Raw genomic sequence first — 19,403 nt, 5'->3', positions numbered from 1 at the left:
GTTTCTCTACCCAAATTTCCAAGTGATCTATAACCTGTTGTACCTTGGGCAACCTTCCCTGCTATCAACAATTCCACCATATATCAACTGCAAGCTTAGGAATCAGACTGTCTGCTACATTTTCAATGAAACCATTCATATGTATTATGAACAACAATGGCCTCATTGTGGAAAACCACTGGTCACAGACCTTCAGTAAGAAAATACCCTTCCATCACTTGGTCAGTCCTCCATGACCAAGCTAATTTTGGATCAGTTTATGAACTCACTTGATAGCCTGTGATTTAGTCATCTGGATGAGCCTACCATCAGTTTGGATTTTGCCTTGATTGAGGTGAAGTTGGATGAACTTGAATTGTTTTCTCTAGAGTATAGTAGGGTATAGGAGACCGAGGAACTAGCGGCCAAAAAATTATAAAATAAAAGGTATGGATAGGGTAAATGGTTAGAGCTTCTCCCCCTGGTTAAAATGGCAAATACTAGATGGCATAGGTTTAAGGGGAGAGTGGGAAAGTCGAAATGAGACTTGCAGGGCAACTTTTCGTACTTAGAGCATGGTAGGTGCCTGAACGGCTACAAGGAGAAGTGGTAGAAGTAAATACATTACCAATGTTTAAGAGTTTGTTTTGGATAAATACACGAAAGGCAGGGAATAGGAGGATAAGATCAATTTAGATGTGAACCATGTTTGGCACAGATATGGTGGGTCAAAAGGCCTATTCCTGTGCTCTATTATTCTGTTTTGTCATTCCATTTACTGTATATTCTCTAGACTTGATATAATAAATAATATATTCAATGAATCATCAGTGAAAACATACTTTAGAGAGAAATAAATACAAATAAATAAAAGTATCATATAAATCTACTGTTTTAATTAAGGTTGGTGACCTTTTTCATATGTGTCTGTGCTTTATCTGGGAGAAAGATGAGGGGCTCAATGCACTTTGAACCCAATAACCCCCTCCACCAGTCAGTGAATTATTGAACATGCCTGGATACAGCAGTGAGTCCTGGGGCAGAGCAAGATATCAGGTACCCTCTGGCATTTGATGTCCATTATATTCCATACTACAGAACCCAGGGTGGAAGTTGACAACATGCTTATGCATGCACTACAGCTGCTCATAGTTCTTTATGAAACTGACAGCTACCCATCGTCGTGATTTGGCTCAATAATAGATAGCTGTGTGGGAATGGGAGCTGTGAGAAGGATGCAAACACTCTGCAAAGTGTTGCAAGCAATTAAGTAAGTGAAGAAGAAATTGACAGGTGTAATTTGTATGGAAAAGAATGTGATATTATTCATTTTGTTTTGAAGAGTCATATAACACAGTACTTTTTAAAATGGTGATAATCTTGTAAACATTAGTGTATAGAGATGTATGGGAGTGGTGGAGGCAGAGGCAGTGCAGTAGAGATTTGTTGGTTTGAATCCTAGATGTGTGGTTTTCCCATGGGGAAACATTGAGCAAAATGTATCCATACTTACCGGAGTGTAGGAGAATGTGATGCAATTTCTTTGAAAATTACACAAAGCTTTGAGAGGATCAGGCAGTGTCGATGCTGACAAGGTGTTTACTGTGGCTGGAGATTGCAAGGCGACAGTATATTGTCTCAGGATAAGGTTCAGGATTGATTTGAAAAATCTTGTGCCCTCAGGTTTGTGAACCTTTGGCATTCTCCACCCTGGAGCTGTGTTTACTCAATCGTTGAGTAGCAGCAAATATATTCAACGATGAGATTGATTTCTTTCGTGTTCAAAGGTTTATCAAGAGGTACAAGAACCAGGTGGTGGACATGAACTAAAGGTAGAGGATTGGCCTTGAACTTATTGAATAATAAAGCAGCTCAAGGGGCTGCATTGCCTTCATTGCTGTTATTTTTTTTTACTTTCTTATTGCCTAGCAGCCATATAGCCTCCCAGTCTCACAGGCAGGAAATATTATAAACTAGTTCTCATGAGGTCCTGCAATTATATTTGCCAGGAATCTCATCTTTCCAGTATTTCTGAATTTTCTGACTTTAGCTTCCTCAATCTCTCCCTGTGAAAATCAACGTCAATGGATCATTATCAACACTGCTTAAAAAGTAATGAAAAATAGTACTTTAAAAATCTATATACTATTAACAAAAGATAATCACAAATTAATTAAGTAACTTAATGGAATTACGCTAAGTTCATTCAGATACTTAATCTACCACAGAAAATTTCTATCTTTGATCACATCATTAGAATTCAAAGAATTTTATAAGAAGAGGATTAGTTTTCACATATTTTTCAAAGTAAAAAACAACCTTATTGCTCAGATCATATACGAATCTGATTCCAATCACAGCATTATTACAGTTTTAACTGTTTTGGAAAGAACACTTTAATTGACTGGCACCAGATTAAAGTGAATCATTAGTGTCTCATGCTTATCTCTTCTTCCTTCTTGTAGGATGGTCCAGAAGCTGGACAGACAGTGAAAGTGAGTAATTTTTAATATTAGCTTATACTGTGCTACTGAAGATATGATTAGCAATTCCTCTGTTGGAACAAGAGCTGTAATTTGAGTTATGAGTCCATTCAGTTATATAACTGTCATATCATTTAAAAGCTTAATTGTTATAGCAGAAGAATGCGATTTATAATCCATGCAGTGAAAATTGATTGAATATTTACTCAGGTGTTCTTCAGGAAAGAACTTGTGGACTAAATTAGGTACTGGGACTGCATTAGGTGATTAACCCATATCTATTTCCGCTTGCTGATTGCCAAACATATCTGCCTACAGCCTACAAAAACTATCCTGTTCATTGGTTGCAGTCTTAAGCATGGGGAGTAGGTAAGATCATAATTTGCTAGCTTCCTTCTCTTAAAAGCGAAGGCCTGTGCTTGAGGCCTTAATGGAGAGACTGGAAAGTAGGAAAGATGCCCGTTAATTGCAGTGGGTCAGACACATCACATTGAAGCATTGGGCTATTGAGGGCAATGTCAGGAGTTAAGCCTCAATAACGAAGATTCTGAGTTTTAAAAACTTAAAGTGATCATTTTCCTAAATTGCAAAATGGTACCAAGATTGGACACTATGTTCTTGCCATCTTCTTGGGCAGTTCTTTGGGATCATGGATAAAATCTGCTCTGATTTTGTAGATTTCTGAGACAAATATAGGAATTCTGTTCACCCACATGGGTAGGCCATGAGGTAGTTGATAGGGCATATAGGTGAGTTGTTTGTTAGGTGGTCAGCTCTTCATCTCTTACCCATGGCTTGTGATTCATGGCCTCGAGGTTTCCAGCACCATTCCAAATGCTCCTTCACCATAATGAGCAGTAGTTCAGTGGAAATGTTCCACTTCTTCAAGGAGTATCCTAGCACATTCTTGAAGCTTTGTTTCTGGACTCCTGGTAATCTTCCCATAACAGAACTCAGAATACTGTGTCCATTTTGGGAATCTGGTGCCTGGAATATGAATAATGTGGCCTGCTCAGTTAACTTCCTATCTGTAACTAGGGCCTTATTGTGGGGATGTTGGCCTGGAGGAGGACTTTGGTGTTGGTTCACTTATAATGGTTTCTAAACCGTCACAGCGACATAGCAAACTCTTCCAATAGATGAGCAAGGAGGTCTGCAGCACCTAAATGGAAAATGAATATTTTGTGCTTTCTCAGAATGACAACATTTTATTTTCTACCCCTGCATCTGTTCCCTGTCAACCTGCCAGCCTGGATTATTATATTTAAGTTCAAAACCATGCTTAATATTGGCCTCTTCCAGGAGTCAGGAATTGCTATGCAGGACCAGAAGCACAGGCAAAGGTAAATGGAAATTAAGGCCATAAGACATAGGAGCAGAATTAGGCCATTTGGCCCTTCGAGTCTGATCTGCCATTCCATCATGGCTGATTTATTATCCCTCTCTCAGTATTCTCCAGCCTTTTCTCCATAACCTTTAACACTCTTACTAGTCAAAAACCTATGAACCTCCTTTTTAAATATACCCAATGACATTTTTCTCAGCTATCTGAGGCAATGAATTCCACAGATTCACCACTCTCTAGCTGAAAAAAAATTCCTCCCCATCTCTGTTCTAAAGGAATGCCCTTATATTCTGAGACTGGTCCTAGACTCCCCAGTATAGGAGATACCTTCTGCACATCCACTCTGTTTAGGCTTCTCAATATTTGATAGGTTTCAATAAGATCCTTCCCTCATTCTCCTAAATTCCAACAAGTACTGGCTCAGCGCCAACAAACACTCTTTGGATGTTAACCCTTTTATTCCCAGGATCATTCTGATGAACCTCCTCTCTACCCGCTCCAATGTCAGCACATCTTTTCTCAGTAAGGGGCCCAAAACAGCTCACCATATTCCATGTGTGCTCTGACCAATGCATTATAAAGCCGAAGCATTACATCCTTACCTTTATATTCCAGTCCTCTTGAAATGAATACTAACATTGCATTTCCCTTTCTTATCACCAACTAAACCGACAAGTTAACCTTCAGGGATTTCTGCACTTGGACTCCCAAGACCCTTTGCACCTCTGATTTCTGAATTTACTCTCCATTTTGAAAATAGGCTACACCTTTATTCCTCCTATCAAAGTACAGTGGATTCTGGTTATTTGGGACACATCAGGACCAGTACATTTTGGTCCAATTAAGCGGATGGACCAGTTAGTCAAAGTTTCATGGAAATAGTTAAAAAGGTATACAAAAGGCAAACTACTTTTTAGCTCAGTAACAAATTACGTATTTAAATGAAATACAGAATTAAATCGAACACTACCAAAACTACTATTGTACTATAAAACTGTGTGTTAGTTTCTAAGAGTTATCAATGGAGGAATTCATTCAGTGTACGCTGATGTGTTCTTTTGATTGACTAAATGTACAAACTCAACGCAGATACTTACTGCAGATAGTGGACTGCTTTCAAACTGTGTTTTCAAATCGCCTCCTCCAAATCTTCATTTTAATTGTAACATTCAAGATGATTGTTGATACCTTCAAATTCTTCATCGTCCCTAACTTGTTGATGTAGTGAAATTGCTTCATTTTCACTCCTAGCCTTATCTTGTATCTCCAAGCCTGAAAGCTCGAAACTGCAGTGAGTAAAACGGTTCTATATTGTCTTACTGTATATACTCACCAACTATCAGTGGAAAAAAGCCACTGCTTTTTGAACACAAACACATAAGTGATACTATTTAAAAACTGTTTGCTCTAAGTACAGTGCAGTGTCTAAAGGCTGCATGATGTGCATGTGACTAATGCGAGTTACAATATGTTTGGCAACAGTTGCCTGCCTCAATTAAACAGCATAGTGACCCAAATAAATGAAGGGAGTCTCAGCTGTTTTGTCAATTTGCTTTTGTTCTTCAGGAGTTGTCTCAAATAAGTGGCTGCCCCTATTAACTGACAGCCCAGTCAACAGGAATCCACTGTACTGTAACCATACACTTCCCTTATATTACATTATATTCCATGGACACAAAAACAATCCATTAGGTTGACTTATTTAAGCTTATCTGCAGCATAGCCTGATTCCATTTATTATCTTAGTTTGTAATGTACATTTTGTGATTGTTTTTTTTTTAATTTTTGATGTGACCAATCAGACTCTGAAATGTTTAGACAGGGGAGGCAAAATGAGGGATTTCTAGTGAATGATTAAAATGTACTGGGTTCAGATTAGTTACACACTGACAACCCAGTCAGAAAGAAGCCGTTCTGATTGCCTCCTCCCTTGGTCTTGCACAGTAACCTTGCCTTCCTTTTATTGTCTCTAATCCTGGGTGTCTAAACCAATTTCATTGTGATGATGATTTTATGAAACATGTATTGCAACATCATGTGCTGAAGCCCACTTCACTTTGTTGTGCAGAGCTTCTCCAAAATAGTTTAAGTATCTGACGTGTTATCTTAGCATTAATTTACCTCTGTTATACCTAAATGCATAAAAAAGAAGGAAATTGTTTTGTCATTCAGAAAGTTTAGTTATTTTCTTGAAACTTGCTGATGCACTTGTCTGTAAACCTAGCCTTTATATATCAACCAAAATGATGTCTGTCAAGAAACAAAGCAATGATGTAAGCTCAGCCCCTATCCCCTATGCACTTTGACCCCTGCTGGCTTGGAGGAGTGTAGCTATTAGTAATATGCATTCAATTAAGCAGAGCTTTGAGTGTATATGTTTTATGAGTATTGTCATGTTAGAACATAATAACTGCTGTACCATTCCATGAGCTCCTGACAGATCCTGTGCTTCAAATCTATTTTTGCATCATGCAAAGAACTTTTCCCGCCCTTCTTTTCAGACATATGACATATGGGCCAAGTTTGAGAGACCTGGAGTAGGTGGTGAAGATCTCAAAGAGGGTTAATTTTTGTAAATGACAGTTGGCCCTCCATATCTGCGGATTCAACCAACCGCGGAATGAAAATATTCGAAAAAAATTCCAGAAATTTCCAAAAAGCAAAACTTGAATTTGCCGCGTGCCGAGCACTACGCTGAATCCACGCAAATGAAGTGATGTGTAGGCATACCCTGCTGTAGCCTCCCACCATTTCACAGATCCTCAGTCTCTCTCCAGCACTTGTTGTTTGAGCATCGTTCGCCTTGCCTTTCATTCGTTTGCTACTTGTGCTGTGAGCGAGAGGAAGGAGCTTAAGGCTAGTAAGGGATGGCTGGCTGGCTATGTAAAGCGCTACAGCCTCAAGAACGTAAAGATCACAGGAGAATCAGCATCGGCTGATGCCGAGGCAGTATCCGTGTTCCCAGAAGAGCCACGATGGTTGCGTCTGTACTGCACGTGTACAGACATTTTTTCTTGTCATTATTCCCTAAACAATACAGTATAACAACTATTTACATACCATTTACATTGTATGAGGTATTATAAGTAATCTAGAGATGATTTAAAATATACGGGAGGATGTGCGTAGGTTATATGTAAATGCTACGCCATTTTATATAAGGGGCTTCAGCATCCACGGATTTTGGTATTCGCGGGGTGGTGGTGGTGGGGGGGTCCTGGAACCAATCCCCCTCAGATACCGAGGGACGACAGTGCTATAGATCCCAGTTAATCATAGAATGTTCGTGACTATTTTATTGGAATGAGGTGAAGTTTTGGAATCTGAGCTACAAGGATACTTGTTTCCAAAACACAAAGGCAGCCACTGTTGCTCTACACCTTGAGTAAAAGGTATTTTCACACCTCTCATGATGGGCCTCTTGGTGAACAGTAAAACTGCAGTTGAATCTAGCCGTATGCAATGCAAAAATTTGAGTTTCTAATTACAACTGAGCTCAAAAAGTAAATTTATCTACCCCATGCAGAGAAATCTGCATAGCCATGATACCAGCATGACAACGTGCCGTCTTTAGCTTCCATTGATTATGCTTAGGTAAAACTTGGTAATATTCTCCCATTTTTGGAAGATGCTATAAATACTTAAAGCTAACAGCGAAAAATGTATTTCACATACAATGAGCTGAAAAGCACGTTGTTTTACAATGTGTGCCCATAAAGCCTTAGCAAAAATTATCTTTTCTTCCCAGCAGAAGCAGCAGCAAATAGTATTTCAGAAAGTAGCATCTACACCTTTCCCTTCAATAAAGCACTTGCATCACCAGATCCTTTAACACTCACCTCCACACCTCTTACTCCTTTCTTTACTCATCTACCAGTTTGGACTTCTTTTTTCTCTGCCTGAAGGTATAATTTTTAACTTTGGTGTGGGCAGGACCCTGTGGTCACCCTGTGGACCCTGCCTTACTTTCATTTCATTGACTGTAACGCAAAGGCAGTATGAGCAATGAGTAGATTAGCTCCCTTTAGTTCTCACTGGTAATTTAAAAAAAATACTGCAAATGTAGGAAATCTGAAATGCCAACATTAACTTCTACAAATACTTGGCAAGTCAGGCAGCAGCTGCGGAGAGAGAAGCAGATATAACGTTACAGATCAATGGACCCTTCTGATGTCGTACATCACTGGCTCAGAAGTAGCAATCCCACCTCTGAGCTTAAGGGGATCAAGCATGCAAGTAAATTGAGATCTCTGACTTTTTGAGTTGATGTTACATTAAATATTTCATGAGCGTTAGATTGAAAAAGAAAGAACTTCTTCCCATTGTGTAGATTTTGGGAGCCATAAAACACTCCAGCTATGCAAAATTTACCCATTGGTGTCAATATTATTAGGCTGATGGAAGAAGCAATCAGTTTGCACTCTTTCAGACTATGAATTAGCCTGATCATATTTTTTTGTTATTTCACACTATTCTTTAGGGAAATATTTGAAGCTGAAGAAAGAACAGAAAGAATGTGTGTTTAGACATCCCAAAGTACATTATACCCAATGATAAGCTGCTCCCCAAGGTGCTTTATAGCCAATAATGAGCCAGTCATGTCTACAGTATTGGACTGTGGAGAAAACAGCAGTCAGTTTACACTTCACAAAGTCCCACAAACAACAAAGAGTCAATAACCATATAATAGGTTTTAATATTGTTGGCCGAGACAGTGGAGAAAAATCTCCCAAGACTTTCTTGAAAATATTTTCGCTGTTATTTTAAAATCTACCTCAGAAAGCAGACAGTGCTGTGGTTTAATGTTTCTTCCCAAGGACATCACTTCTAATGGTGCCGTCAGTACTGCACTCAAGTGGCACCATAAATTATATGCTCAAGTCCCTGGAGTGATACTTACACCCACAACCTTCTGATGCACAGATGTGCTAGCAACTCACGATTCAAGGCTGTAATAATAACAATAATCATCATATATTTTAACATTAGTATTCATGACCTTGCTGGTATTAGCTTGTGATTCTTTTTGGCTAGAATCCCTAATTAATTAAACATAATTGGCTTAGAAGAGACTTAACAAGCAGTACCTGCAAATGTTCAAGATCCTGATGATTTCCCTAAGGCTCTGGTTAAAGTGTAAGAATCTCCACAAAATCAAAAATCCACCAGATGAGAATTATTTAAAATTTGATAGTTGGCAGAATAGCAGAGATGCTGATCTGTGATCTGTCCACATTTAACATCTGAATAGTCACTATAGTCTATGTGCTAAATGTCTGCATTTTATCTTTCTTCATAAACTTTGTTTCAATGTGCTAAGCTGCCATATTTCTCAATCTCCTGCCAAATCTAAGAATGAGCCAAGTTTAAACATTCACCGGGCTTGATGTCTAGTTCTGTTACAATGAAAGTGCTTGTTTCCCTTAGGTTAATAGAATATAGAACATAGAACACAGAATAGTACAGCACAGTACAGGCCCTTCGGCCCACAATGTTGTGCTGACCCTTAAATCCTGCCTCCCATATAACCCCCCACCTTAAATTCCTCCATATACCTGTCTAATAGTCTCTTAATTTTCACTAGTGTATCTGCCTCCATCACCGACTCAGGCAGTGCATTCCACGCACCAACCAATCTCTGAGTAAAAAACCTTCCTCTAATATCCCCCTTGAATTTCCCACCCCTTACCTTAAAGCCATGTCTTCTTGTATTGAACAGTGGTGCCCTGGGCAAGTGGTGCTGGCTGTCCACTCTATCTATTCCTCTTACTATCTTGTATACCTCCATCATGTCTCCTCTCATCCTCCTTCTCTCCAAAGAGTAAAGCCCAAACTCCCTTAATCTCTGATCATAATCCATACTCTCTAAACCAGGCAGCATCCTGGTAAATCTCTTCTGTACCCTTTCCAATGCTTCCACATCCTTCCTATAGTGAGGCAACCAGAACTGGACACAGTACTCCAAGTGTGGCCTAACCAGAGTTTTATAGAGCTGCATCATTACATCGCGACTCTTAAAATACTCTATCCCTCGACTTATGAAAGCTAACAGCCCATAAGCTTTCTTAAATACCCTATCTACCTCTGAGGCAACTTTCAGGGATCTGTGGACATGTACCCCCAGATCCCTCTGCTCCTTCACACTACCAAGTATCCTGCCATTTACTTTGTACTCTGCCTTGGAGTTTGTCCTTCCAAAGTGTACCACCTCACACTTCTCCGGGTTGAACTCCATCTGCCACTTCTCAGCCCACTTCTGCATCCTATCAATGTCTCTCTTGCAATCTTCGACAATCCTCTACACTGTCCACAACACCACCAACCTTTGTGTCATCTGCAAACTTGCCAACCCACCCTTCTACCCCGACATCCAGGTCGTTAATAAAAATCCGAAAAGTAGAGGTCCCAGAACGATTCTTGTGGGACACCATTAGTCACAACCCTCCAATCCGAATGTACTCCCTCCACCACGACCCTCTGCTTTCTGCAGGCCAGCCAATTCTGAATCCACCTGGCCAAACTTCCCCGGATCCCATGCCTTCTGACTTTCTGAATAAGCCTACCGTGTCAAACCTTGTCAAATGCCTTACTAAAATTCATGTAGGTCATATCCACTGCACTACCCTCATCGATATGCCTGGTCACCTCCTCAAAGAACTCTATCAGTCTTGTTAGACACGACCTGCCCTTCACAAAGCCATGCCAACTGTCCCTGATCAGACCATGATTCTCTAAATGCCCATAGATCCTATCTCTAAGAATCTTTTCTAACAGCTTTCCCATCACAGACATAAGGCTCACTGGTCTATAATTACCCGGACTATCCCTACTACCTTTTTTGAACAAGGGGACAACATTCACCTCCCTCCAATACTCCGGTACCATTCCCGAGGACAACGAGGACATAAAGATCCTAGCCAGAGGCTCAGCAATCTCTTCCCTTGCCTCGTGGAGCAGCCTGGGGAATAATCCGTCAGGCCCCGAGGACTTATCCATCCTAATGTATTTTAACAACTCCAACACCTCCTCTCCCTTAATATCAACATGCTCCAGAACATCAACCTCACTTATATTGTCCTCACCATCATCAAGTTCCCTCTCATTGGTGAATACCGAAGAGAAGTATTCATTGAGGACCTCGCTCACTTCCACAGCCTCCAGGCACATCTTCCCACCTTTATCTCTAATCGGTCCTACCTTCACTCCGGTCATCATTTTGTTCTTCACATAATTGAAGAATGCCTTGGGGTTTTCCTTTACCCTACTCGCCAAGGCCTTCTCATGCCCCCTTTTTGCTCTCCTTAGTCCCTTCTTAAGCTCCTTTCTTGCTACCCTATATTCCTCAATAGACCCATCTGATCCTTGCTTCCTAAACTTCATGTGTGCTGCCTTCTTCCACCTGACTAGATTTTCCACCTCACTTGTCACCCACGGTTCCTTCACCTTACCATTCTTTATCTTCCTCACCAGGACAAATTTATCCCTAACATCCTGCAAGAGATCCCTAAACATCGACCACATGTCCATAGTACATTTCCCTGCAAAAACATCATCCCAATTCACACCCGCAAGTTCTAGCCTTAAAGCCTCATAATTTCCTTTCCCCAATTAAAAATTGCACCTCTCCCTCGAGTTCAAGTGCAACCCATCCAATCTGTACAGGTCCCACCTTCCCCAGAAGAGATCCGAATGATCCAAAAATCTAAAACCCTGCCCCCTGCACCAACTCCTCAGCCACGCATTCAACTGCCATCTCCTCCAATTCTTACCATGACTGTCATGTAGCACTGGCAGCAATCCTGAGAACACCACCCTTGAGGTACTGTTCTTCAGCCTTCTGCCTAGTTCCCGAAACTAACACTTCAGGACCTCATCCCTCTTCCTGCCTATGTCGTTGGTCCCAACATGTATCACGACTTCTGGTTGCTTTCCCTCTCGTACCAGGATGTCATGCACCCGGTCAGAGACACCCCGGACCCTGGCACCCAGGAGGCAACAAACCATGCGGGTGTCCTTCTCACGTCCACAAAATCTCCTGTCTGCTCCCCTGACAGTCTTCAATGACGACAGCTCTCCTCTTCTCCGTCCCACGCTTCTGCACCACTGGGTCAGACTCAGTGCCGGAGGCCCTGCCACCGTGGCTCATACCTGGTCCGTCGTCCCCACCAACAGTATCCAGGATGGTAAATTTATTATTCAGGGGAATGGCTACAGGGGTGCTCTGCACTACCTGTCTACTCACCTTCGCTTTCCCCCCTCTGACTGTCACCCAACGACTTGCTTCTGGCAGCCTAGCTGTGACTACCTCCCTGTAGCTCTCATCTGTGACTGCCTCATTCTCCCTTATGAGTCGAAGGTCATCCAGCTGCTGCTCCAGATTCTTTACACAGTCTTCCATATCGCCCAACCGCATGCACTTCTGGCAGATGTGACTCTGCGGGAGAGGGAAGTTCCCCCAAGACTGCCACATCTCACATGAGAGGCGCATCACCGTCTCAGGAGGCATTGTAAAGCCTAACTGGGAGCAAGCTCGTCCTCCACCTCTTCTCGTCGAAGTCTCTCGAGTCAAAGCCTGTTACATATGCTGTTACTGAGCCCATTCTTTTAAACATACTTGAATGTATTAACTTGGAAACAACTGCATTAACCCTACTGATGTTTCCCAATATCAGACTGTGGGAAATAGTTAAAAGTGAGAATGTAGATTTGTAATTTGAACTATTTTGGTTCAGATATGTATATTTATGCTTCTTTTGAATATAATTGACTGCATATTATGCTATCTTCCATAAGCACATAAAAGTAATAGAGCCTTAATAATTAAACTTTTTGTGGCCCTATCATTGGTGGGAGTGCAGCTGAATGACCATTTACTCTTGTTTCTTATTTTCTATCTTTTTTTCTTCACTTTCTGTTATTATAACTTAAGGTGGTATGTGGTACCAAAAACAGCAATTGTCCTCTGCAGATGCTGATCTTGTGCACCGAGTTGAATAGCATAAGGGTCTTTAACCTTGACTGGAATTGCAGTTCCTCATTCATCATATTAAGTTGAACCCAAATTCTTGTTCATGTCTGCAAAGGTCAACAAACCTAGCACTGACCAAGGACTGAATTGGGAATCTTTCTTTCTGAGCAACACTTTCCTCATGAATGTACCATAAATTTCCTCATTACTGCACCATGTATTGTTGGGAACTCGATACATTAACTTTCATCCGAATTGTGAAAGGGATGAAGGATCAATTTGTAATGAGGTTTGTGTGAATTAGTTTTAATGAAAGAAATAACTTCAACTACTTCACTTGTTAAGAGACCTTCTGGTTATGTTTGTTTATAAACCAGCATATCCTTTCTTTGTACAGCTTGAGTCCTGTTAAAAATATGAGTATTTTGCACAAAAAAATCATTCTGTTCACATCAGAATTTCTGTAAATGAGCCAAGAAAGTTAGTAGATCTGTAAATCTCAGCAACACCATCAAGCATGTGCAGTGTATCAGTAACTTGATATGCATTTTCTGTTGGCTTTCTTTCAATTACAAGAATTTCTATACATACTAATAAGAAAATATTTGTTTCCTATAACAGGATGATCTTCATCAACTGAGTATACTGTATTTGTTATTGTGATTAAAATAACATTAATGGGAACATATTATACCTGAGCTCTAGAAATTGAAATGGTTTGAATTATTGAAATTCTGTTTGCTCTGGAATTATAGTTGACCAGATTTCTATTCCTTAGAGTGGCCAGGAGCTTATAATAAAATAAATAAATATAATGCAGCTACATAGAAGTAAAGCTTTGCAGGGGAAATCTGCATTTATATCAGCAAGCAAAATCAAAACCTGAGATTTAATGGCTTAGGAGCTTTACGAATGGATTTTCGTGGCCTTGTTCCAACTGGCACCACCTGTTTTACACACACACAGTGCAGTGATTGAAATTGGTTTTAAATTATTTATTTTCCCACTTCAAATGTAATATATCAGTTGTACGGAAAGTGACTATTAAAAATAGAGTCTTGAGTGTTATGCAGCAGGAGTTGAGGTCATTTTGCTTTGATAAGCATGTGTCACTTCACCATGTGCTCCCTTATCACACACAGTGGTGTGATTGCAAGTCGTTTTTTTGCTGGTGTTTATGCCATCTGTCTAGTGTCACTTGTTTTTTTGGCAGACAGGTATTTAGTTATTTGGAAGTGTACTACCACTGGGTGGCTGCACTCAGTATGCTTTCCAGATTTGCAAATGTATGTTACAACTGTGCTCATGAACTCCTCATCAATACTTTAAATCAAAGATTGTAATTATAAGTTTGACAAGTTACTGAAAGACCAAGTCAATCCAAATGGCTTAACTAAATCATTACAGCAGCTAACTACCGCATTCTGTACCATCGCTCCAGTGATCCTGATTCAGTTCTGACCTTGGGTGCTATGTGTGCCGAGTTGGCACATCCTCCTAGTTCCCACATCACTCTCAGGTTTCTTCCTACGTCCCAAATCTGTGCTGGCTGTAGTTGGCTACTATAAGTTACCTCTTGGTGCAGTGAAGTGTTAAAAGAACTAAAGGGTGAGAGAGAGAGAGAGAGAGAGAGAGAGAAGCTGCAGGGCTCGAGGGGGATGGGGAATGGAACTGAGTTGTTCTGCTGAGAACTAGCATGGATTTGATAAATATACTTCTGTTGCATAATAAATAAATAACATTGAACCTGAAACTGCAGACCCACTTTAGAACTTATTTCTGTATAATGTTAAGAATCTGTTGGCCAGAGCTCAATGACTTTAGCTGTTTTCCAAGCAAATCACAACCTGCAAATGGTCAAGGAACTACCAGCAAGTCAGTTCATTTTGATTTGTTTCAGAGGTCCCCATACTCTTCGTAGTTGACACCAATCTACAGTGAGATTGCACTGTTCCACGGTGCACTAAATCCGAGGCACGTTGGGTTAGATGGATCAGAGAGATGTTGATCCATTTATCCTGTCAATTGTTTTGGAGGATTTTGTGGTGATGGTTTTGGTGGTATCTCTCCTGTGCTTTGAGGTGCTAACTGCAATAATCCACATTCCTTAAGCAAAAAAAAGGTGCTAGGATCACTGCTGCCGAATACGTCAAAGGCTTAGTATTGGGTTTGAGGTTTTTGTCTTCAAAGACTTTTCCCAAATAGCTAGAGGCTATGCTGGCACACTGAAGGCAGTGGTGAACTTTGATGTTCTTTACTGAGAAATGACTCTGGGAATGTGATAGATAGTACATTTTCCATGGTCTCATAGACCTGTTATTGTCAAGTGGATGTTATGTAATGAGGACAGTAGAAGAGGAGATTTATGATGTGAATTATTCTCCTGTATTCTTGAGTGAGAAAGTCAGTTAACTGAGAGAAGAACTCAGCTGCTCAAGCAGCATCTATGGGGGAAAATAATGGTCGATGTTCCAGGTTGAAACCCTGCTTGTACACTTCTCCAAACCATTGCTGCACTATTTACTTAGAAATAATGGTGGGAACTATGTGACGGATGAGTGAGCCACATGGCTACTTCCAGTAGTTGATCTGTTTTCCTTGGAGTGGTGTACAAAGTTATAAAGGGCATAGATATCTACCATAGAGCTCACACCAATCCCTCTGACTTTCCCCTCTCTGAGGCAGAACATTCTGTCCTCAGCAAGGGCCTTACCTTTGTGTTCCTTTGCCACACCTCAGTGTGTTCCACGCCTGCCACGACGCAAAGCTCTTCTTCTGTTGCCTCTGTTTCCGGGCCCACTTCTTTGGTAAGAATTTCACATCACGCACTGATGACCCCTTCTCCTGTCTCCAAGCCTCCTCCTCTTCTTGGACACCCTGCTCTGGTTCTCTGCCCCCTCTGGAGTTGCTGACCAGACATCAACCATCCTCTCTCCTCCTCGAACTTTACCCTCTCTCTGAATGCACTGTCCGCCCCTCTCTCCGCATCAATCCAAATCTTAACCATCAAACCCGCAGACAAAGGGACTGCTGTTGTAGTGTGGTGGACTGACGTTTACTTTGCTAAGGCTAAGCAACAATTCTCAGACATCTCTTGAAGAGGACCCCATTCTGAACAATCAGAAAACTGTCTCCGACACCATCACTGACCTCATCAATGCTGGAGAACTCCCATCCACTGCAACCAAACTCATAGTTCATTACCTCATACCCAAGATCATCAAACCTGCCAGTCTGGGTAAGCCCATTCTCTCTGCCTTCTCCAGCCCCACTGAGCTCGCTTCCTCATATATTGACTCCATTCCATCTTCCTTGTTTCAGCCCCTCACCACCAACATCAACGACAATTCTCATGCTCTCTATCTCCTCAACAACTTTCAACTCTCTGGCCCTGATCATCTCATTGTCACCAAGGACATCCAGTCCATGTACACTTCTATCCCCATCAAGAAGGCCTGAAAGCTCTCTGCTTTTATCTTAATAAAAGACCCAGAGTTCCCTTCCACCACCTCTCTCCTGTGACTGGCAGAACTGGACCTCACCTTAAACAACTTTTCCTTCGGCTCTTCCCACTTTTTCCAGACTCACGGCATAGCCATGGGCACCCAACTTTTTGTTGACTGCTTAGAACAGTCCATGTTCTAAGCTTTCCCCGGTAATGCTCCCCAACTCTTCCTCCGCTACATTGACAACTGCATCACACATCACACATCCATGCTGAGCTTGTCGATTTCATTAACTTTTACTCTAATTTCCATCCTGCCCTTACATTCCCTTTGTCTATTTTTGACAGTTCCCTCCCCTTTCTCGATCTCTCTGTCTCCATCTCTGGAGACAAACTGTCAACCGACATCTTTTGTAAACGTATCGATTACCACGGTTATCTTAATTATCACATCTGTTCCCAGCATGCAGCTTTCCTTTCCAGGGCATCAGAGCTGTCCTCCTTCTTTAAAGAATGGGATTTCCCTTCCTTCACCATGGACGCTGCCCTCACCCACATCTCCTCCATTTTGCAAATATCTACGATCACCCCATCTTCCCTCTGCCTTAACAATGAAAGAGTTCCTCTTATCCTTACCTACCACCTCATGACCCTCCACCTCCAAAGCAGAGTTCTCCACAACTTCCGCCATCTCCAAAGGAATACTACCATCAAACATATCTTTATCTCTTTCCCTCTCTCCAGTTTCCACGGGATTGTCCCTCCGTGATTCACATCCATTCATCCCTCTTCACTAATCTCCCTCCTGGCACTTATCCCTGGCTGTGGCCTATGTGCTGCGCCTGCCCATTCACCTCCTCCCTCACCTCTATTTAGAGCCCCAACTGTTCTTCCAGGTGAGGCAACTCTTCAACTGTAAATCTGCCGGGGTCATCTATTATGTCCTTTGCTCCCGATGTGGCCTGCTTCATGATGGTGAGACCCGTCATAAATTGGGGGGCCGCTTCGTTAAGCACCTCTGCTATATCCCCAAAAACAGAACTTCCCAGTGGCCAAACCTCTTAATTCCCATTCCTATTCTGAGATGTCGGTCAATGGCCTCCTCTTGTGCCATGATGAGGCCACCCTCAAGGTGGAGGGAGTTCAACCTGTGTTCCTTCTGGGAAGCCTCCAACCTGATGCCATGAATATCAATTTCTCCTTATGGTAAAAAAGAAAGTTCCCTCCCCCCCCCCCCGCCCCCTTCTATTCCTCAGTCTGGCCTCTTACCTCTTCTCACCTGCCTATCACCTCCCCCTGTGTCCCTTCCCCCTCTCCTTGCTCCTAGGGTCCACTCTCCTCTCCCATCAGATTCCTTCCTCTCCAGCCCTTTAATTTTCCTACCCACTTGGATTCACCTATCACTTTCTAGTTATCCTTCTTCCCTCTCCTCCTACCTTTTTATTCTGGTGCCTTCTCCCTTCCTTGCCAGCCCTGAAGAAGGGTCTTGGTCTGAAACTTCAACTGTTTATTCATTTTCTTCGATGCTGCCTGACCTGCTGAGTTCCTCCAGCATCTTGTGTGTGTTGCTTTGGATTTCCAGCATCCGTAGTCTTTCTCATGTCTACAAATTACCCACAGAGATATTTAAAACTAGATGGTATAGATTAGGGTACGGGGATCTTAGGAAGGACTTCCTCGCGCAGAGGTTAATTGGAATCTGGAACACATCAACTAAATTTCTGGTGTAGGCAAATACTCTCACCAAATTTAAGAAGCGAGCATTTCATTTACCAAGTCATGGAAAACTGTAGACCATGTACTTCTAAATGGAATCAATATTGATAAGTACATGATAGTCAGCATGGGCAGGCTGTTCCATAGAGTTTGTCTCCATGTGGTATGAATTTGTGATGTTGTCAATAAATCCTGTTATACATTTGTTGCAAGGACATTCCTTGCTTTGGGTAAGTGTTTGTTATCCCTATGCAAGAACAGCTGAAGAAATCAATTAACTCTATCAATTATGAAACAACTTGGAAAATCCCAGGTGTCCCATTCAGTTTTCTCCAAGGATGTGTAAAGTAAAAAGTACAATGCTCCTTCCATTCCATCCTCCAATTTTATAATGTTAAAGCATTTCCAGCCTTCTTGATTTGATTTTTATCCCTAAACCAGTCAATATCACGTTAGTTTATACACACTGATTCCGAAATACTTCTCAGAGTTGCCACCCTCTGTCAATCAATAAAAAGAGCTTAAATATTGATTTTCTTTCAGTTTGCAGCTATTTCTAGAGTCAGATTGACAGAATACATAGAAAATATATTAGAAATATTCTCAGAGAATAAATTTCCTGCACATCCATCACTTTAATTGAACTCAGACCTTTGATAAGAATGCAGTTATTTACTCCACGGACATTTTTTTTGTAATACATCAATATATCTCCATCTCATTTCGCAAATACACCCAGAAATCACATGTAAAACATGAACTCTAATTTTTAACTCTGGACAGGTGATCAGTGTGGTGAGTTTGAACCAGAAAATAGACTCAGAGCATTTTAACAGCCAAACCTATTAAAATCTCGTCAGCAAATTTCTCACCTATTTTTTACCAGATGAGAACCCCAAATACTTCCCAAGCTCAGCTACCAGTTGATCAACCAAAAGCTCATTCAGCACTGAAACTAAATATGTGGAGGCGTGCACAAGCTGTATTTTTTTCTGACATATTGTATATCAGCAACCAAAGACAAATGGCATCAATGCTTTCTAACTGAATAAAAATGTTGTACTATCTATTAATAGGATCTACCCAGTGAACACACTGAATCAAGACCATGGCTTGATACTGACTCCTAATTTAAGTAATACACATTTTGCTGAATTATTGTAAGTGCAGGTTATTCTACTGAAGCCAATCAAGTATAGTCTAAGGTCTATAGTATAGTCGCTCCCTATGTGACTCCCTTGTCCATTCGTCCCCCCCATCCCTCCCCACTGATCTCCCTGCTGGCACTTATCCTTGTAAGCGGAGCAAGTGCTACACATGCCCTTACACTTCCTCCCTTACCACCATTCAGGGCCCCAGACAGTCCTTCCAGGTGAGGCGACACTGCACCTGTGAGTCGGCTGGGGTGATATACTGCGTCCGGTGCTCTCGATGTGGCCTTCTATATATTGGCGAGACCCGACGCAG

At 41.5% G+C, this 19,403-nt stretch overlaps 1 protein-coding gene across 3 annotated transcripts in view; it reads left to right on the top strand.

Moving 5' to 3' along the window:
- The window catches only part of LOC140210856 (bis(5'-adenosyl)-triphosphatase-like), a 998,443-nt gene that overhangs the window by 605,720 nt on the left and 373,320 nt on the right, over positions 1–19,403 (top strand). For all 3 annotated transcript variants that reach the window (XR_011889312.1, XM_072280116.1, XM_072280117.1), the window contains exon 4: positions 2,445–2,474. Coding sequence is in view for 2 of the 3 variants with exons in the window: in XM_072280116.1 (XP_072136217.1) it covers positions 2,445–2,474 (30 nt within the window). In the remaining variant the exon portion in view is untranslated. The remainder of the gene's footprint in view (positions 1–2,444; positions 2,475–19,403) is intronic.

The sequence above is a fragment of the Mobula birostris genome, chromosome 16, assembly GCF_030028105.1.
Source record: "Mobula birostris isolate sMobBir1 chromosome 16, sMobBir1.hap1, whole genome shotgun sequence".
NCBI lineage: Eukaryota > Metazoa > Chordata > Chondrichthyes > Myliobatiformes > Myliobatidae > Mobula > Mobula birostris.
Note: the sequence above shows the minus strand (reverse complement) of the source record. Positions and strands in the feature narration are given on the sequence as shown.